Source organism: Lutjanus erythropterus, chromosome 15 (assembly GCF_056507025.1).
Source record: "Lutjanus erythropterus isolate fLutEry1 chromosome 15, fLutEry1.hap2, whole genome shotgun sequence".
NCBI lineage: Eukaryota > Metazoa > Chordata > Actinopteri > Lutjaniformes > Lutjanidae > Lutjanus > Lutjanus erythropterus.
In genome coordinates, this window is record NC_139331.1 from 14,502,376 (window position 1) to 14,524,252 (window position 21,877).

Sequence of the window (21,877 nt, forward strand, 5' to 3'; positions counted from 1 at the left end):
AGGGGTGAAAGTCAGTGGTTAATTTATTTACAGATACATGTCTATGTTTAGTCCGCTGTGACTGCTCAAACAGGCAGTGTGTGTGTTTGTGTGTGTGAGACATTTTTCATGATGGCAGATTACAGCAGTGCCACCACATCTTCTCCATATGCATGGCCTTCGGTTGTCATGGTCACCAGTTCATGTGGCTGAGAGAGGACTACCACTGAGTCTGCAGAGCCTGGAGGGATAGACACAAAGATAAGCTCATGAATACTAAAGCTGCAGCGATGAGTCAATTAATTGATTAGTCAATCGAAATTAAATTAGTTAGAAACTATTTTGATAATTAGTCATTACAGTGACTTTTCAAGAAAATATTAACTGCTTTTCTGCCGGTTCTTAAATGTGAGGATTTGCTACTTTTCTTTCTCATTTATGAGAGTAAATGACGAGTCTTTGAGGTTTTGGACTGCTAGCTGGACAAAAGAAGCAATTTGAAGATGTCACCTTGGGTTCTGGGAAATTGTCATGAGCATTTTTCACAATTCTTTGACATTTTATACACTAACTGATAACTTGCAAAAATAATGGGCAGATTAATGGATAATGAAAATAACTGTTAGTTGCAGCACTAGTGAATACTGTCTAATAGTGAGACATCTGTCACTCTGTCTGTACAGTACCTACAGAAAGGTCTAGCTACAGTCACATCATTTGATGAAACACCTTTGAGGTTAAAAATCTACTCATACATTTGTCCTTGAGTTTCTGCAAGCTTTCACCTGGTTCTGCCTTTTGATTTTAATGCTGACAGGCCAATTTAGTAAAAAACTGAAGGACATGCAAAGGCCTGTGTAATACTGAGCCTATAAAAAGTTCTCAGAGTAAATGCCCAAGGGCAGGGTTTGCACAAAGTTTTGAAAGTTTTGAAAATGCTTAATTTAACAGTTATGTTTTCAAGGTTTGGAATATGCTTGAATTCCGATCTACTCCTTGAAAAATAATCTATTTTCAACATAATGTGGTGTTTTATCTACACAGTCCCTCGCATAAACCAAAAATCTTTTAATATTTTAATTGAAACGATTCCATCAAAATATTTGTTTGTCTCCTGGCATTGAAAATACTAAGCATTAAATAGTCCTCATCAAAAAACACAATCAAATTTAGTATGAACAGCTGGTAAAATAAACAAACTGTAAGCTTTATTACTCACAATAGCATTTATAGTAACAATTTCAATTTGTTGATCATTTTTGGTTTAGGTACAGTGAATATGCTTGGATTTAACTCTTAAAAATGCTGTACGAATCCTGCAATACCATCTACAGACATTACATAAGTCCTTGTTAACAAAAAGTTCATCATGTATATATTTATGTATGCAAAGATCATGTTAAAATGTAATATGAAAAACCATACACTGATATTGAGTAAAAAACATTTAGTTGTAGGCATAATGCTTCTACAGGGAAAAATGACAAACAACAGAAGTAAATACTAGAGAAGTAAAAGTCTGCATTAGCGTTTTGTTGAGACCGAGGTGTCGACTGAACTCTAGTCACTTCTATACAGTGCTGTTACATAAACACCCTGCTAAGTAAGTTTCAGTATGTTGCAGTAACAGTCTACTTGTGGCAATCATTCTTCACCACTGCAGTTCTCTGGCGTTTGGTAAATAAATTATTCAGTTTAGATCACAGAAGATCCAGTCAAAGAATACTGGCCAACACAATGAAGGCAATTCATAACAAAAACTAAAAAGGAAAGCTCAACTACTGATCACATCAATATGAATATCTAATGTAAATGGGAGAAGCAGCTCATTTTCCATAGAACATGATGTAAGCGTAAGTACTGAAAAGGCAGATAAATATTTCATTGTTATGTGAACATACTGTATATCAGTATTACATGTATCAGAATTAAAAACAGATTTGCATTGAGGTTGTGGAAGACTTGACAGCATAGGACAAATAACAGTGTAGTGGAATGAGCACAATGTAATTTGGCTGTTGAGCGCTTCAGTTGTCAAATATTATTGTCAGTAACGGTCTACGAGTTTAGTAAATAATAGTTGGGTTGTAACCAATAATTTTAGCAGCATGTCTGAGATGAACAGCAGGACTAAGACAAAGAAGAAACAAGGCAGGACAGACGGGGAGAGGTATGTTAAGCAGACTGCTCGCAGTGTTTGAGATAAACATCCAAACAGCAACACAATATCAAAACGTGCACAGCAGACACACACGCAACATTTATCACGACAGGAAATGTTCATCCTGAATCTACAACCTGGCATGAAGAAAATCTGTGTAAAAATTAGTAATCTAACAGCTGGTTGTCAAGATTTACAGAAGAGACAGAGACATTGCTAAACAAAGTGAAGAAGTGTTGTAAACACAAAATTGTCACCATGCAGCAAGAAAACACTCACAAAGATCTTCTATTCTAAAATACAATTACATAACTGACTCATATCAAGTAGAGCAAATTACCAACAAGCTGTTTGTTTCAGCTCTGACAATCATTATTTTCATATAATGAGAGTTTTCAAGGCAACATAAGCAAACTACACAGTTACAGTACAAAGAGGCCTGAAGGCTTCTGCCTGACTGTTCAAAATCGTGACAACTCAGGCAAACACAAGAAAGCTGGACTGTCAAAGAGTAACAGGAGTTACCAAAATACTGTCACAAGCAACGGCTGAAAAACACTTAACAGGACATTAACAACACCACGAGGTGACTCAGCACCTCTGACATCAACAAAACACTGTGAGCTTACAGCGGGGTTGTTGTGTTGTGTTTTCTTTTGTATTTTGTTTTTCCTGCCATACATATATGCAAACACCTACCTGGTGATCTCAGCATGGCGTGGTGAAGATTCATGGGCTCCACAGATGTCGTCATGGTGACCATAGCATCTCCGTTTTCGCCGTCTGCCTCCAGCAGGCTGCTCTGTGTCAGAGCTTCTCCTGTCAGTTGCAAACAAATAAAATGTTTGAGGTTTATGAAATGATTCACAGGTCATCAAATACTGACGCTTTGGACTGGTGCTCGGACTAACCTGGGAATGAGACTAAAACAATCAACTATCTTTCTCTGGAATTGCTTACTGCACCTTTAATCCACAATCTTTAAACTTACAGCCAACAGTTTAGTTCAAAGGGATAGCTGGTTGGTTAATACACCCCCAGTTAGGAGAAGCAGAGAGGAGTACTGGCATGGAAGCTAAACAAACAACTGTTGAGGACAGGGTCTGCAATAACTACTGTTGCCTTGATCTATCTGATTTCGCTTTGAGTTTGATTGGTTTGGAGAAAGCAGTATTTGGTTATTTAACTTTAATTTCCTGTCAGAAAAGTCTGTCTGACTGTAGATTAAAATGGTGACAGTATTCTAAATATAGTGTACACTTAAACTGATAGTGATTTTTTTTTTTAGATGAGCCTTTTTTTAGATGGTTAAAATACATTTTCCTACTGACCCCATCTGCAGCAGTTAATTGCTTAGTTTCAGTGCTTCTCCAAACTGTGGGTATGTCAGTCACCATCGACTATAGGTAATACACTGACTATGGATAAGTACTTCATAAAATCCCACTGTAAATAATCTGAATTAATCCCTTCAATCCATATTTTTAAGGAGATACAGCCAAAAGCGAGTCTGAGAAATCAGTTGTAAAAACTGAAACCTGCACATTATTTCTAACTTTCTACATTACCTTTTTGACTCTTGCATGAAAATGTGTTTTGCTGTTTGTTTTTATAACTGTAGTTTTTCCACCACGGTTGATTTAATAATTCATCCCGTATAGATAACACAGAAAGTACCCCTCTGTTGTGAAGCTTCATCTCTGCTTTTACAAAAGACCAGCCTCTTTGGGGAGGCTGACCCGAATAAATCTGCTGTTTATAATTAGAGCTTTGGCAGCATTTCCTCTGTGGTGATTCAGCTGCGGTGCTTCCCACCGCCACAGAAATGTGACAAGACGGCAAATGCTCTGTCTGCTCTCATTGTTCGACAGTGGATTAAAAAACAAAACAAAAAAAACAAACACCTAATTTAGCTGATTTTGTACAATTAGACCATATGTTGGAATGTAAAGAGCTGATTGAGTGAGAGACGCTTTTAATCTGAAGGGGTGCTGAAACTGATACTAAGAATAGAGACAGCAGTGAACTCCACAGCTGCAGCGGGAGATGTACTCAAGTATCCACTCGTTTATCTCAGTAATTTGTAAGGTGAAGGCAAAAAGACGTTAGAGTAAGGCAGGAGACGCTTGAATAGGAGTTACTGTGTCATTTTAACTCGGTGATTACACACTTCTCAGATGAATCCGACCCCATCACATGACGCCTAACAGGTTTATTTCTGTGGCAGAGCTGTGCCGTCTCTGCTTTCCCACAGATATGTGCTAAAACAATTCAGCTGCTGGCCCTGAAGAATAAAAATTTGAATGATAAATTTTTTAACTGCTGAGGGGCGTTAATTATTCAAAGAATGTTCCTAAATGTAACTTAAACCAACACCATCTTTATGCACATTTTAAAACGTATGGGCTGCTTGAAGCTACATAATCCATGGATTAGCATATCCACCTACTGCACTGTGTGTGTGTGTGTGTGTGTGTGTGTGTGTGTAAGTGAGAAAGACCTGTTTCTCTGCTTTCACTGCTGAGCCCCTCCTCTCCGTGCCTTTTCCTCATGTGGACGTTTCTGCTGCCCGACTGAGAGAAAGTCTTCCCACAGATCCCACAGTGATGAGGCTTCTCGCCTGTGAAACACAGACACAAAAGAGATGAACCATCCTGAGTGATCCCATCTGATCCGACACAGGATGCATCTCTTCAAGGCACATGATGATGAACTACACTCAGCTAAATATAAAAGAAACACTTATGTTTTTGCTCCATTTTTTTCATGAGTTGAAGTAAAAGATCTCATGCTTATTCTGTGCATATAAAAGGTTCTCAAATTTTACTCTGCCTCTGATTGGCTTACCCTGATATTCTTACTCTTATCCCTGATAAATCACTCCTGTCTAAATCTAACCAACCCGACCAACGTAGGCGGCGAGTACCAGCCCATTAGACATAGAGTAGGATGGGTCACGACTATTCCCTCCTGCAAGCACACCTACTAACATCTGTTTTTTGTCTTCAGTGGGCAAGGGTACAATCAGCGTTCATTTTCATGTCAAATAACTCTGCAGAGGTCAGGGGTATTTATCATCTCCGGCTCCGAGTGGCTCTGTTGGTAATCTCTACAGTTTCTTTTTGGGCATCAGCCGAGCACAGCAGAGTGTACACCTGCTTGAAGGTGTGTATTCAGTGATGAAGCACTTCTCTTTCGTCAGGTTCCTGTAAAACGGTGGATAAAACATTTATTTCCTATAGATTTTTTACAAGAAAAATCCCTGTTATTTTATTATGTCAGAGCTTTTGTTGTGAAGAGGCAAAAAATCTTTCTCTGTGCTCTCCTGTTGCATAGACATGAGTTGACATGAGTCTCAGCTTTCCAGCATACAACAGGAGGACAAGTTTGTCGACTAGCAGTGAACAAAGGGTAAATAAACTTATCTGTCTCTGTCTGTATCTGGATAGAAGAGCAGAAGTGGGTGTGGTTTACGCTAGAAGTCACGTGAAATCAGGCAAATATTTTAGTTTCCAATCCAGTATTCATTGGCAATGTAAATGTTGTGCCTTGAAAGCATCAAGTTGATTTAATATGGGCATATAATTACTTATGAAATATATTTATGTATCATCATACTGTAATTTTCATGTCTTTTCATCTCTTAAGTTTTATAAAGTGAACCCAATCACCACCCCCACTTTAACTAGGAGACACTGAAAAAAAAAAAAAGTTTTATAATCAAAAGATTTTGTTTTACTATGGCAACAGCTGCACACGAAGATGCAGCTGCAGATATCTACTTCAAACTTTGGTACTTTTCTCTTTTAATCAGATGTTTTTCTGCTTTATTGCTGAAACATGTATGACCTCTGACAGAGATGCACTCATGGACACTGGACTCCAGCAGGATGAGGGGAAGACGACCCTGTGTGTTTACACAGAAGGCACAAACACAGTCACAGACAAACAGCGTTCCCCAGATATTGAACGTTTTATGTGAAGATGTTGACCATTTTGTCACCACCATTCAATCTGATGCAAAGCCAAAACTGCACTACGCTACAGAATTATTTCCTGTATGGATATATGTAGTGTTTTGTTTTATATCTTTATTCTACTTTACCCTGAATGCAATTAATCATCTGTATATACATTGTAGGTTGTGTGTGTTACAAAGGAACTACAACTTTCATTCTATAACTCTGTGTTGTTTAATGATCATGAACAACCATGAATTCTTTACCCTGGAAATAAAAACTTTTTACAGTAATACAAAATATCCTTCAGTGGAAGGATAAAATCTGATATTACAATGAGGACACATTCGTGTTTCTTGATTTATTCATCATACACAGCTCAATATTTTGTGTGTAAATTGTGATATATCCATTTCCATTGGATTATTTGATTATCTTGGCAAAGCAGAAGAGCTCACTCACACAGACTTAAACAAATTTGCAAACAAAATTTGTAGGAAATAAATCTTTTGTGTGCAGAGAAGACATCTCACATCTTTTACTTCAAGTCATGAAAAAGGGAAGCAAAAACAAAAATGTTGGGTGTATATTTCTGTTGAGTAGAAATCTATAGCAAACAAATTACAAAAGGAATGAGTGCTCAGCTGTACAGCTGTAAACTCTGTCCCACTCACCAGAATGTACGAGCATGTGTTTTCGTAGACTGGAATACTCTGCAAAGGATCGCCCACAACCATCTGCTTCACAGAGGAAAGGCTTCTCTCCTGGAAACAGCCACCCACCACGCACACAGACACACACATATACATATACATATTGTTGAAATCCACAATACAAAGACTTAATCTAGTAAACTCATTACTGAAGAATGTTTAAAGTGATTTCAACTGCCTCAAACACTCTGGAAGTGCAGAACGCAGCAGCTTTCTTGTCGTTTATGGAACCTGTGGTGACAGCTGAAAAATGTGATATAATTTCATCCAACTTAGTGGCTATAACAGCTCATAGGAAGCCATTCTTCCAGACATATGAGCAAAATATAAACACTGTATAGTGTAGCCGGTCTGCTAACAGGTCCCTGGATAGAAGAAGCAGACTGTGGAACAGGCCATCAAAATCTTAATGTCACCCTAAATAAAATATGACAGAGTGCTGTTACTCATGGAGGCGCCAGTGCTGCTGACTCCTCACATCTCCACCGAGGAAGCACTAAATGAGCGGCGTCAAATGGCCTGAGTCAGTTATTGCTTCCAGCGTGTTTGGGCTTTTTATACGAGGGTATCTCCTGCTCCCCACCTGTGTGTATGCGCCTGTGGTTCTTCAAGTTTCCAGCCGTGGTGAACTTCTTGCCACAGTTTTTCTCCTTGCAGATGAAGGGCTTCTCGCCGTTGTGCGTCCTCATGTGAACCTGCAGCCTCTGCAGCACGTAGAAGCTCTTCCCGCAGCCCTCAGCGCCGCATCTGAACATTCGGTCATTCCTGGGAGCCAAGAGATAAACCAAACAAACACGGCTCGGTGTCTCCTGTGCACACGATTCATTTCGCAGCAGCCCACCCTGAGGTCAGACGTGGCAACCGCAAATAGATTTCCTACACTGATGTTAAGAGAGCTCCTGCAGTATGAGTGTACACTTCTATCTCAGCTGTGTTTCTCCTGTTTGTCTGCCTCCACCACAAACAACCTGTGGAAAACACTGTGTGATCACTCCTCTAACTATGCTTTAAAACAGCTGGACTGCTCTGATGTAGCACATCTGTCTAAAATGAAGAACAGAAACCCAATACTAATTGTTCCACTTACAGTTACCACATTGAATTAAAGGGATAGTTAAGATTTTTTGATGTGGGGTTGTACGAGGTACTTATCTAGGTCAGTGAATTACCTACAGAAAACAGCGGTTGACACATCCTCAGTTTCAGGAAGCAGCAGATGCACTGATGTAGAAAGCTGAGAAATGTACTGCTGTGGATGAAGTCAACAGCAAAATAAAATTCAGGCACCTAAAGAAATCATTATCAGACTAAGTGTAGGGTATAATTAGAATATTTTCACTGTATAACCTTGACAGGAAAACACTTATATCAGTCTCTCTTTTCGAACCAATCAAACTCCATTGGCAAAATCAATAAATTTACCTCGCAAAACAAGGAAGTTGCTAGTCTGCTCCTGATAGTTTGTGTTATTGTGCAACTTTGGTGAATCTGAGCTAACCTCTTAAAACACCAAAATAACACAATAACACAAAAAACTAACAGATAAAAGCAATGGCAGATTAACAACTCCTGTATTCTTTGAGGCAAAATTACTGATCAGAGAGCAATATGTGGCTTATATCATAGCAGTTTCCTGTCAGAAAAGGCTGTTTGATGACAAAGTTAAACAGTGAAAATATTTCAAACATAGCATACACTTAGCCTTATTTAGTTTTTTTTTTTTTTTAAGATGGGGCTTTTTTTTTTTGATAAACTACATTTTGCTTCACACAGCAGTTCAAGTACCTCATACAATCTCACCTCAAATAATCTGAATTATCCCTTTAAATTGAGGTTAAAATGAGATACTCTGATTTACTCTGATTTCTCTGGTTTTATACAATAACTGCTTTTGTCAGTAATTTTTGTTGTAGACAATTAAAGGTTTAATTAAATTATATTATTATTTTTATTATTGAATTTATTTGTAGACTCAGTCCGTCTTATGTACATTGGTGGTAGGTATTGACTGCATTGCACTTTGATTGCACATATGATATCTAAAAGCCACGGTGTGTCCTCACTTGCATAAAAAGCTGGAAACTGTATTAACCTGCAAGACTGCATTATTATTTTTCACTTTGTAAAGTGTATCCACATTAACCAGGATTTGCTCTGGCTGGATTTTGTTTTAGTTTCCTTGGGATCCATTATCTTCCTCTGCCGTGTGTGTGATTTGTTACCTGTGTGTTTTGAGGTGGTATTTGAGATGAGCTGGCCAGGTGAATGTCCTGCAGCAGCCCTCAAACGAGCAGCGGAGGATCTGCTTGGAGAGGGGGCGGCTGGTTCGAGGCGGCAGCTCCCGCTTGTCCCCTTCTGCTGTTAGGCTATGTGTGAGGTCACCTAGGCAACCAGAAGAGGAAAGTGAGCAGGGTTGTTGCAGAAAACAATCCAGGAGTGCCAGGTGGCCGGCCTCTGGAGCCCGGCCGTATAAAAGCTAATCATGGGGTAGTGACTGAGACCTGCTGAACAACTACAGGCAAAAGAAAACAACCCAAAGCTGAATGCAATCACTCCCTTTTCACCTGCTCCGACTCCCTGCTTCGAATGCCTTTAACAGGTCCAATTTAGCTTACAGCGTGCCAGCAGTAATGCACATATAACGGATACCCTGCTGCTGAAGGAAACTTGTCTAATCTAATGCAAGTTAGTGGGAGGGCGGCCATTACAGCAGCTCAGATAGTGGAGCTTTACCCCTAGACTGAAACACAGTCTGCTACAGAGATTTTAGTTAAAGCTACTGTAAGTAGTTTTTACTGATTATTAAACTATTAAGTCTCAGTTTAACACTGGTGACTCTATATGACCTACATCAGCAAACGAGATGAGAAGACTGGCTTTTTCTATATAGTTATGATCTGTTTATGACCTGTAGACTGAAGAGCCTGGGTTTACGTTTCCCAAGGCAAAGTTTCATTATCCAGTTAAAAAGAAGCAAGAGGAGATTTTGCTTTTGATCATTTTATTCTTCAGACATTATATTTCGTGGTTATGTCAGTGGAACCTTCATGTTTTTGTCCATGGATTTCTAAAATCAACAATATGGAAGTACCTTGTTGTGGGTTTAACAATGTACCTAAGTATTTCAAGCCCTTCTTAACTGCTGCAACAGTTTTTATAATAGGCATTACAGAGGTATTTCCTGGGTGCATGCGTGTATTTGTATATATGTTTATTAGGGCTGCACAACTAATCAAAATCACAATATGGCCAAGTGCAAAATCCAAATCACAGAAACTGCAACTGCATGATATAGAAAAATTTCACAGAACAGAATCATAATGAAGATGTTTCTTGGTACTGACATGGGTGCAGTGCTGCTGGAGTTCACCAGAATGATGCTCCGCCACTTTTTTCCCTCCAAGTGAGGAAACAGAATACTCGCAGTTTGCATAAACATGTTTTTGTAAGTGACTGAAGATCCAGTCATCACTAAAGCATATAGTCCCTATCTGACAGAGCTGTTTTAGCAGTGAGAAATGTCTTTTGCAGTTGTTTTGATGAGAAAAGTGATGCAGACTTGCAGTTGGAGCAGAGAGAGAGAGAGAGAAAGCACGAGCAGTAATTTGGCCTGACTGTTATATGCGTAATATTTCAACATGGTAAAACTTTTTTCAGTGAAAATAAAAGATTTGATGCAAAAATTATTACTGTTATCCGTGAATCAATTGCAATATTTGTCAAAGAAATCACAATATGATTTTTTTACTGTCATGTAGCCCAAATGTATATAAATAACTCATTATATTGATTTATTTTAATTTGTTTAATATTTTATCCTATTCTAAATTTAATCATCTGTGTATATATATTCTTTGTATAAAAGACTACAAGATCCAGGAAGTCTTGCTAAATATTACGTGGGCCTTTTATTTCATCAGAAGACAGATTGTCTTAGTTTTTTCCATAGTTGTTTGCACCAGTAAAGACTGATAACTGACTCATAATGAATGCAATTTAAGACACATTTCACATCCATACTAGCAAAAAAAGTGCAAACACACTTTGCATTAGTGGTTATTTGGTCAATGTTGGACTTGTTTTGTAGTTGTTACAGTGTGATCAAAACAAATTTTCCCAAAAACCATTTAAAAAGTGAGACTGAAGTAATGCAACGTTATAAACTTAACTTCAAAGTACAATCAATGTTTAAGACCTGTCAAAATCAAATTTAAGACATTTTAAGGTCTGAACTCTGTATTTAGCAAGACTTCCTGGATCTTTTGTTCTTCCACCTGCTTCACTAAAGAGTGCCTATTGTATCGGCCGTCAGAGCCTTGCAGCACTTCCTTCCTCCATTATGAACTTTATGTTCTTTGTGTGTATCATGAAGGAACAACGGCTTCCATTTTGTAATGATAAATAAATTCCTTGATACCTTAACTGTTGTTATTTGACTCTACAGAAATATAACAAGGCCATGGATAACTAGAGAAAAATCCTAAAGAGGAAAGGAAATAACACCTGTGTTGAGAGTCCATCTGAACTTAAACTAGGCTACATGATCACCTGAGGTGAACCAGAAAAACAACCACTTCTCAACACTGCTTAGCTAAAGAATTGTGGGAAGCTCAAAATGCAGTATAAGCAAGTTCTAAGACACCGACAGCTATGATTAACTTAACAAAAAGTGCAGTTTTTCACACACAGTTATAAGATGTTTAACAAAAATGACAGTTGAGACAATTATGCAGTGATAGCGGTGCAATAATAATAAAACAAACAGTATGTACAATGAAGCAGCATTTAAGTAGAAGATTGTAATCTGTGGCAAAATGAAACAAAAAGATCTAGGCTGGGATGTGAGGAAAATAAAGTAGGAGCTCACTCTCACACCTGTTTTCTAACCAGGACCCCTGGCTGTAATTCAGCTCAGAGGGAGTTCAAAGATCACAGGTGCAGCTAGGAGCCATAGCGCCTTGAATGTCATGGATAAAATCTTTATCTAACAGGCAGCCTGTGGAGAAAAGTCAAAACAGGTTGTGATGTCCTGGTGTGGGTCAGCAGCTTTCTACAACACTGTGCTGCAGGAGATAAGTGTCTGTCTTAGATCACAGATGAGAGCAAGAAGAGATTTAAGGCATGGATAACTTCAGGTGAGCAGCAGATGAAGACATTATTTGGGACAGCGAGGAAGCTGCAGTAAACAACTCTCACATACTTTATTTGGATACAAACATGGTGCCACTGTAGTGCTTAGACAGCTGTGTTTTCAGTGTACTGAAATTTGAGACATTTGAGGATCAGTTATATGAAAAGAGATGAACAATTACTGCCAGGTAGGGAGTTCAGACAGACCTGTTAGACTATACAAGAGTTTGTGCTTTCACAGCTATCAAACTTTTCTTATCCATTTGAATAAAGGGTATCAATTTTGGTTAAAAGTTATCAGACTGTTTCTTGGCTCGGATTAGTTGTCAGGCAACCAGTAAGGACTGCAGTAAGTTATCGGTCCTGGCCAAAGAATGAACCCTGTTATAACATCAAATAGTTGTTTTAGCACTTAGGTTTTTGTACAGATTAAACAAAGATACAACATGTTAATTAGTGCATTTAAAAGTGCTGGAAGGTTTGGACTAGGGCTGTACCCAACTCATCTGGGTACAATTTCGTCAGTCTTATGGGATTTGGCTGTTCATGTTTCTGGGATTTGTTCCTTATTTTTTCAGTTCAGCTGCACTCTATCAGTCTACAACAGCCTTATTTTTTTTATCTACCTTGCATTTTAATGCCTTTCTTAGTCATCTGTGATTTCAAAATTCAGATTTCTACAGTCAGAGAAAGTAAAAGTGTGTGTGATGGCTAGCTCTATGCTATGCTGTGGCTTGCATGCCTATGATGCGACCACACAGGCATCGTTTCTGCTGCAGCGCTGCTATTGCCAGGCTCAATCTTTCTACAACCAGAAAGCAACGGGAGGGAGGGAGAAAGAAAGTGCACTAAAAAAGCACTGCCCTGCACCCAATTTTTTCATGTCCATGACATATTCTACAGCTACAGACACTGACACAGGGGTGGAAGGTGTAATGTTGCTGTTGATGTCTGTTTTTGCAGAGAACCGTACGTTGCATGGAAATACTAGGTGGAAATCTCTAGATGAAGTGTCACTGCAGCCGTGCTTGACATGTGTCGAGCAGAGGTGAGAGGAGGTTGTACCAATGTCTGGTTTAAGAGTGGTTTAGCAGATTTTACTGCAGCAGAGGATGTCAGAGCAGCCACTGACGTCCATGCTGTTACCCCTGGTCTGTGTACAAAAGGTGCAGAGATTCGACTGACAAAATGCAAGTCAATGAGTCTTGGGCGACAACCGTACACTGGACTCAGCCGTGGTAGCCGTTTCCTCTTAACTCTAAATGTTAAACTTAAAACTAATTTAAAATATAATCCACGGTAACTTTATACTTAAACTTGAGGAGATTTAATCTGACTTTTTTAGACAGATTGAGCAAAATGATCAAGTTCCTTGAAAAAACTTAATGCGATGTTGTCCATTTTAAAAATAATACTTTAATCTTCAGTTTTTCAGGCCATATTGCTCCAGTAATTCAGCCAATAACTGTTTCTGAAAGGAGGACAGATTAGAGTTTCTCTGCTGAGCCATCACAAGTGGGCTTACTAGGCTAAATAACATTTTAGAGAGCTAGCAAACAATCCAAAGTTTTCTTAAAGAATACAGAGCATCCAAAAACGGTTCCCCCTGCTCTTTTACACTTACTAGGTCCCGACTGCACTCAGGTTTGTTTTTTATCCACTTATTTTAGGTAAGCAAGTATCTTCATACTGATTAAATTTAATTTTGGTTGATATCACTAAACTTGAATTTCCTAAATGCAGATTGGTTTTTACTTGTGCAGCAGAGCTCTGCTTAGCTTTAAATCTGGATTTACTCACTGTAAACCTACTTTTGATAAACTGTGATTAGAACTAATCTTAGATTAAATTAATCTTTGTTGGTGGACCACAGTCTTAGTGTTGTCTCCCTCACTGAAGCCTGCTTTAGCCATATTACTAAAACCTGACAGACACATCACATGAAAAAGTAATGAAGCATGATTAGTGTTTTATGATAATGTGGCATTTAAAACTTCACTGGATATTTGCAGTCATGTAGACAAAACTACAAATTCATTCTGACTGAGAGACTTAAGATGAGAAATGTTGAACACAGTTTCAGTCAGTGCTGATTACACATCATTTTCATCTCATCACTGACCTCATTTCTCTTCTTTCTGTCTTTGATGCCAGCTGTAAGTAGACCAGCTGATGTTAAAAATGTGCTGTTTCCCGTACACAGGCTCACTTGCTTTTTTAGTTTCTTTGTTTTTCTCTAAATTTAGTCTTAGAACTTGACAATCATACCCGTGAATAAATGGCTGTAAAGCAGATGCCACTTGCACTGGAGGGATGCATCTAACAAAAAGTATTATTTTGTATTGTAGTATTGTCATTGTTGATTCATTTGTAATTAATTTTCATGATTAATCGATTAATTAATCCTGTCACAAGCTTGTCAGCTGAAAAATAATCAAAGGTTTCAAGTCTTTCCTGTAACAGTTATTTTAATTATCAATCAATCTGTTTTCTGAACTATTTGATTAGCTGTTTGGTCCATAAAATATCAGAAAATGTTGTCAGTGTTTCCAAAAGTCCAAGGTGACGTCCTCCAATATCTTGTTTTGTCCATAACCAGAAGATATTCAGTTTACTGTCATAAAGGAGTAAAAAAGCTGAAATCAGAGAATGTTGACACTTCTTTTTTTAAATATGACCGACTAATGCATTGTCAAAATAGCTGGCAAGAGTAGTACACAGGGTGTAGTGTCATTGTCCAACAGTATGTACGCTATATGCAGGACGTCTTGTCCTCTGTCATATGGCTATGAATAAAAAAAAAAGCTGGTGATTAATTTGATAATCAATTAATAATGGATAAATTGTTGCAGCTCTATTGCACTGCATGCATACAAGAGGGCATCATAGAAAAGTATCTTCTACAGAGAATGTCTGGCTTTACTTTTCAGAGTAAAAGACATCTAAAACAATTTGTTCTTGTGACAATAAGGCAAAGTCACTTTACCGTTACTGACACTTGTAGCTCTGGCGTCCTGGCTGGCCTTGGCGTCTCTCGCAAGCTGGGCCCGTGTGGCGGCAATCAGGCTGTCATGTGCCAGCTCCTGTACCCGCAGATACCAGGGAGCACTGCCATCTATCCCGTAGTCCCCTGATGAGACCCCCTCATCGTCGTCGTCCCCGGCGCCATCTGCGGCGAAGATCAGCGACTCCGATGAGGCTGTGATGCCTGAGAGGAGAATCACCGTGAAACAAGAAATTCAAGGCCAAGGCAATGTTCAGCATGCTCATCAATGGCTTGAGCGCCGCCAGGTCACTTTTCCATAGTCATTACTATCCTCCCATCACACTCAGCAATCCTGGGTTTAATGTTATGGCTTTATTCTGAAAGGCTGAGAGGATGCAGGCAACAGACACACTGAAAAAGCACATAAACACACTAAAAAAACAATCCCTCTTTATTCAGGGTTTCACTTTAATGTAACAATAGAGTGAAAGTGATTCTGTCTGCTGAAAAGTCTTTTCTATCCTCCACATCGCTCACTGAGTCACAGCACATTGCACAAAAGGTGCATGTCAAGGGACCAAAATTAATTTTTTGGCTCTCCTGCCAAGGGCTGATGAACCAAGAGAATGTGCCTGCCAAGGATCATTTCTCCCAGCCAAAATAATTCAGTTTTCTGTTCATGAAAATGTGTCACCCCATTTCTTTTTAGTGCTGTGTGTAGAATCAGCAGCCGTGCACAACACAAAGATTTAGAGCTTTAATGTAAAAGTTATCGCTCTCTTAAAATGATGTTTGAAATTCATCAGGGAGTGACTCATCATAGAACTAATTATCATTTTCATTACTGATTGACCTATTGATTATTTTTTTTAGATTAAATGTAAGAAAACAGGAAAAATGCCAAGCTCACAAGTTATGTGTGCATTTCTGACTCTGGCAATTGTGAATTGATAGAGACTGATCATTAGTGCTCCTTCACCTTTTGCAAGGTTCAGCAGGACGTAGGAAGTGCTGTCTGACTGTTGTAGGTCATGGAGGATGGGTGGCGGGCTGGGTGAGGCCCGTGGATGAGAATGTGTCTGGACCACTAATGGGCTTCGCTCTGACACGGCTCCAAACTCTGACAGGGAGGGAGAACTCTCAGGCTCATGGCTCAGGCCTCCATCTGAGGAGAAAAACAGTGTTTGATAGTTTTAGTCCTGAGTAAATAAACACTATGTTATCTGCAAATTAATACCTCAAATAATCAAACTATGATCGAGACTGTTTGGCACATAAAATAAGTGTGCAGTGGCTGCTTTAATGACATGAGTGTAGACCAGCAAATGTGAACTTACCACAAAAAATATAGGTTTAAAATGGAGATATAAAATAATTATTTCAATTATATAATGAGAAAATACGCCTTCAATACATTTATGAGGCTTCAAGGATGAACACAGTTCAATTAGAAACTCTGATTATCTTTGGGGCTTATTTGCATTTATTAGACATTATATCCAAAGACAGAAATGAAAGAAGAGAGAGACAAGGACAGGACAGGGAGGATAACATGCAGCAAAGGGCCACAGGTCAGAATCAAACCTGAGGGCTTAACTACAAAGCAATATCAGCATATCCAGGCTTTCTTTACATGAGGCTCAACAAAACCTAAAACCACAGTCAGAGATAACAAGTATCACAACGGTGCTTATCAACTTTCTGTTAACCCAGGCTTTCTATTTCAGGCTCTGTGCACGTTCACGTGAAAAATTGCGTTTAATGCATCATTTGACAAATTTTTCTGCACAAAGTGGACCCATTGCGTGACACCTACTTCAGTCAGGATGAACAAGTTGTTCTAATGAAGAGCTATGGAGAATACTAGAAATATATTACAGCAAAAAGCAACGCTGTGGCAGCAAATAAGGCAAGAAAGCATCACTGGCAGAAAATGACTAATTGGCTTAATGCCACCCTTTCTTTGTGACTGGCAATTGGACATTGACCTTTTAACTTGATATAAACTTGACAGCGTATTTAAAAATTATACTGTTGGTCTGACACAGTCCCATAATGAATGAGACAGGGACATCACTTTAGCATTTGGCCAAATCAAAGTAAAATGGATGTTAATGATTGAATATTACCCGTGATAAATAGGATAGACTGATAAATTTTCTAATCAGTGTTCTGATCTGCAATATCAGCAGCGCAAAACAGACTTGGCAGCAAATCAGGATCAAGCTTAAAAACATCACTCAAAGAGTCTGTGGTTGCTTCATCATTGTTTCAATGTGTGGATCTGCTGTGAAACACTGTTTACATGACCTGAAGAGTGCAGGGAAAAATTATTTTCTGCTTTACCAACTGAGGTTCCTATGGCAACATGATGCATACAGTTTGTGCTGCTGTAATTACATTACACAGTTTCAGTCGTGACATTAACAAATGGTTTAGCATATATAACATCTTCCTTCAGCTAAGAATCTATATCACTCATAAAGAATACTGTCATGAAAAGAATTCATTTGAGTGTGGTCATGAGGTCAGCATAAGTTACCATGGTGATCTAGCTAGGTTAAAAGGGAGCCCCCTTTGTGGCACAGAAAAACTCCGGCTTTCAACTCAGCATACCTCGCTAACTCATTAATCTTGCTTCGTAGTACAGCTCTCTGGGCTGCTGCTGAGGATTCTGCTTCAGTTCAGCAGTGCATGCTGTATCCAGTTAGCTACCAGTGTATCACTGTACATCAATATTCATCTGAACTCAATTGTGCAAATCATAGATGCAATGTGACACACTGTTGAGAATCTGCCCATGCAAACAGAAAAACTATGGATGATGAAGTATCTTAAGTGAGTGATGTCCTTTTTTGAGGGCTTGAGCTCGACCTATTAACCTCGTTTTCCACAGCAGAGTCAGGTGGAGCTCGTCAGAGCTTATTTTAATAATGCAGGGTTCAAAGCCATGTAACACAAAATGGGCATTTTTTGTTATACATTCACATTCATTTATGATTTTGACCGTTCTGCTCAGCTTTAAACCTGCAATAACGGATTTCTTTCTGACTTTTGAGAGCATGAGCGGAAAAGCATTGTGGACACAATACTGACATACTAGCACTTTTTAAACTAATATGATGACTTTGTTGGCAAACAGTTGCTTGTTGATGCATTCAGCAGTTACAGAACTACTACTTGGCGAATGCAAGTCCAGTATTCACTCTCTTTTAACTCTGTTTTTGGTCTCCACCAGCTGAAAAATATCTGTCTCTTCAGCTGCTGATTGCTCCACGTCTGTGTGCTGTTCAGTAGGTCTTAACAGCTTTATTTCAGAAAGTAGCTGCCTGCTGCAGCCAGAAGATTTACCCTGTAAATCCCAGCCCAATAGTTGTGCTATCTTGACAGCAAAGGCGTCAACTATGTCGCTCACAACAAAGGCGATAATAATATCCCTAAACAAGAAAAATGAATCACTAGTGGTATTGTGTGACATGCAGTAACACTTATAATGAGTAAGCACAGAATGCCACTACTAGTATTTTGTCCTGTGGTGGACGGGTGCTGACCTGTGAGCTCCAGTGGGCTGCACAGCGAGCTTTCAGCTGGAGCCAGGAGAGGCAGGCAGGAGTGTTTGGACTCTGAGTCCTCCAAACCCTGCACCAACGGGATGGACGCGTTCTGCACAAACTGCACCAGCAGCTGAGAGGAAAAGAAGAGGAGAGCCTCAGCATGATAACAAGTACAGTCCAAGCTTATTATACTTAATTGAACTAAATTACAACTAAAACTAGAGATGAAAATAAATTTTAGTTAATCAAAATAAAGATTAAAACAAGACTTTAGGGTAAAAAGAAAACTAATTGACATAATATTGTACATTTACAAATCTAACTAAAATACACAAGAATTATCTTCAAGTTGGTCAAATTTGTTAACACAACAAGCATGAGGCAACACTGGTGCATATGTTTCTAAAGACCCTTTGACTAGGAGTCAGTTGGCTTCGCAAAGTGTTAAGTTTGTATGATAATACCTATTCTTAACTTCTTAAATCTTGACCCTGACAAATATCCCTCCTTATAATAATAGCAAACGAAAGCTAACACCAGAACTAATAAAAACTTAACTAACACTAAACAATAACAATTAAACTGAAACGAGCAAACCCACACTGGGAACTACCTGACACTGAAACTGAAGTGAAAACAAAAGTGAAAAACAAATTAATTAAAAACATCCAAATAAATAAATAAATAAACTAACTAACCAATGGAAAAATACAAAACTATAATAGATCAAAGCTCTTGTCACAGCAAAGTCTTCAGTAATAAAGTTGGAGCATTTAAATGATGAGAAGATTACCTCTGGTTTGGAGTCAAGCTCATCAGAAAGCATGGGTCACCCTGTGTGGAACCTGTAGAGCAACAGGGTAACACTAATTCATCAGACGCCCTCAAATATGGTACGACTGGATTAAGTCTAATAAAAAAAAAAAAAAAAAATGCGTACCTCAGTTTGACCTACTAAATGTGGGATTCTCTGTCGGTCATAAGCATAGAGTGCAGGTCATCTTTGAGTCAAAACCATCGCACAATCTGCAGCACAAAACGTCAAATTATAAAACATACGTCTCAACTTCAGGATTGAACAGGAATTTGACACTGGAAGAGCATAAACACTGAAGCTAAATGTAGCTACATGGCTCGACAGCTCGGCGTCGGTGTGAACTGTTGTTGGATAAAACAGACAGATGTCAGACTGCGCTGCTAACTACGCTAGCAGGGTTAGCAGTTATCAAACTAGCCGCCGGGGCTAACACACTGTTGTTAGCTCCCCCGTGTCATAGACTGGTCTCTGTGCGTAAACCCTGCATGTTTTAATGACATTAAACCTTCTATAAACATGAAACTAAGTCGTTTTACCTTGTAACAGTTTTGTAACTGTGCCACAGCGTGAGAGCAACTGGATAATGGTCCCAAAACAGAGTAGCAGGTTTGCTCTACGGAGTCTCTGATGGAACAATGTTAGGACACTTCCGCGTTTTCCAAACGGGGATCCTGTATCATCGACGCCATCTAGTGCTAAAAACTGTGAACTACACCGCAAAGACAACAGACAAGACAAAATTCACCCTCAGCTGGATTAAAAATTGAGACATTATTGATCAAAGAGAGGAAATGATCAGAACTGAGGGGGTTGAACTATCAGGAGGCAGCCTCACAGATATCCAGGACAGCTACAAATACCTTGGGATCCCAGAGGCAAATGGGAACCATGAGGAGGCCACAAGGAAGTCAGCCACAGCCAATTGTTTGCTTGGAGGAATTCTGCTAAAGATATTATTTTGGCTAATGGTCATTTTGTCCATCACTACTGCTGGAGCACTACTGAAACACAATCATATCAAATGATAATATAAAAACAACATAAAGGGAGCTACTTGTAGTGATGAACCTGAAGAGAATTATCACCCATGCAGCATTAAGGAACTTTAAAGTAAGTTTCAGCTCATTGGAGGGGTTAAGAGAGGAAATTTTATATATATATTTATAATTTATAAATATAAAATATGACTCCAGAGGAATATATACATAATAGGCTCCTGAAATGTAATCTTTTGTTTGCAAAATCCACATATTATTCACAGTGATTGTATTGTTCTGTGCTAAAAGAGGCACCAATTTCTATTTAACTAAGCTACTCACATTCTCTGTTTGCTAGTATGATGATAAGAGAGGTGTGTGGAAATCTCCAAAAATAAACTCTCATCTCTATCCAAGATTCCTCCCCATGAAACCTAAAAATGTAGTCTGCACTGACAGGAAGCAGTGCCATTCATTTAAACAGACATCACTGGAAAAATGAGACATCATACGCAACAAGAACATTTTCTTTGGAATGACATTTATTATACAAGCAATGAGTCTCTAACTTAAAATGTACAAAAAAGCCCTAAAGCATTTTACATCAAACTCTTTCTCAATCTTAGTTTGTTGATCTTTGATTGTTACAGCTTAAGTATGATTAATTATAATAAGTTCCATGTCCTCAGTGGTTTTAAGAATTGAAACCTGAAATCCTCTACAGTGTCAAATCCCATGAGGATTTCAACAGCTTTCTCCATTTACATTTTTTTAGAATAGAGATTGCCAGTAAGCCACATTACATTCAATCTGCCTAATTCTGCTAAAGATATTATTTTGGCTAATGGTCATTTTGTCCATCACTACTGCTGGAGCACTACTGAAACACAATCATTTTCACAAACATTTTCAGCATGTTGAGAATTAAAGAAGGCAGACTGAAATGCAATGAGTAAACAAAGCTGCCAACAGTTAGTTGAAAAAAACAAAACAACAACAACAAACAAACCCAGGATCCAGTGTTATAAAATTACAGGTGTCCTAATAAACAAACAAAAAATGTAACTCTTTTTCAATTGACTTGTTTTGAAGGTTAAAATGGAAAATTGTGGTCACATAACATGACCATAGTCACAATGATAGTAATAACAATCCATGACAAAGCATGTGGCATTTATAATAGCGGCACCAGAGACTTATGGTTGGACACACTTAAGTCAATAGTCAATCACATGGACAGGATCCAAAAGAGTAACCACAGCAGTGGGGATCCATGTAAACAAGACCAAACGTTAGATTTATGTGAGCTAATGGTAACCGCTCTGAAATAAATAAATGTGCTATGGTAAAAGCTGATGGCAGCAAACAAGGAAAGCTCTTCAAAAAAGGATGAACATGAGAATTGTCGTTGTGCTATTATCAGCCAAAGTATCACTGTCCCTTTGATGTTTCAGTACCATCATTTCACTGGCAGTGAACCAGTACCAGAACAGCAAGATCTAATTTGAACACAAGGTCATCAAACCATTTAGAACATTTTCATACTCTACAATGATTAATAAATATTGACATTAATTCAAAGAACATAGAAGTTTTTGCAT

The 21,877-nt window shown here is 38.6% G+C and overlaps 1 protein-coding gene across 1 annotated transcript; it reads right to left on the bottom strand.

Annotated features, from left to right (window-relative positions):
- Window positions 1–5: 5 nt before the first annotated feature.
- Window positions 6–19,965, bottom strand: znf410 (zinc finger protein 410). The gene is made up of 12 exons (XM_084736893.1): window positions 19,836–19,965; window positions 19,423–19,508; window positions 19,276–19,327; window positions 18,480–18,612; window positions 15,908–16,093; window positions 14,929–15,150; window positions 9,035–9,194; window positions 7,396–7,577; window positions 6,774–6,863; window positions 4,641–4,760; window positions 2,840–2,959; window positions 6–220 (listed from the first exon to the last, which is right to left on the bottom strand). Exons 3-12 carry the CDS (start codon window positions 19,306–19,308, stop codon window positions 120–122), a joined length of 1,347 nt encoding a protein of 448 aa, XP_084593019.1. The 5' UTR covers window positions 19,309–19,327; window positions 19,423–19,508; window positions 19,836–19,965; the 3' UTR covers window positions 6–119.
- Window positions 19,966–21,877: the final 1,912 nt, after the last annotated feature.

Coding starts and splice junctions, on each gene's coding strand:
- znf410 (XM_084736893.1), bottom strand. CDS start 19,308: ATGCTTTCTGATGAGCTTGACTCCAAACCAGAG. Junction 9,195..14,928: donor AGCTACAAGTGTCAGTAACG/GTAAAGTGACTT, acceptor CTGGTTGCCTAG/GTGACCTCACACATAGCCTA. Junction 4,761..6,773: donor ACACATGCTCGTACATTCTG/GTGAGTGGGACA, acceptor TGTGTTTCACAG/GCGAGAAGCCTCATCACTGT.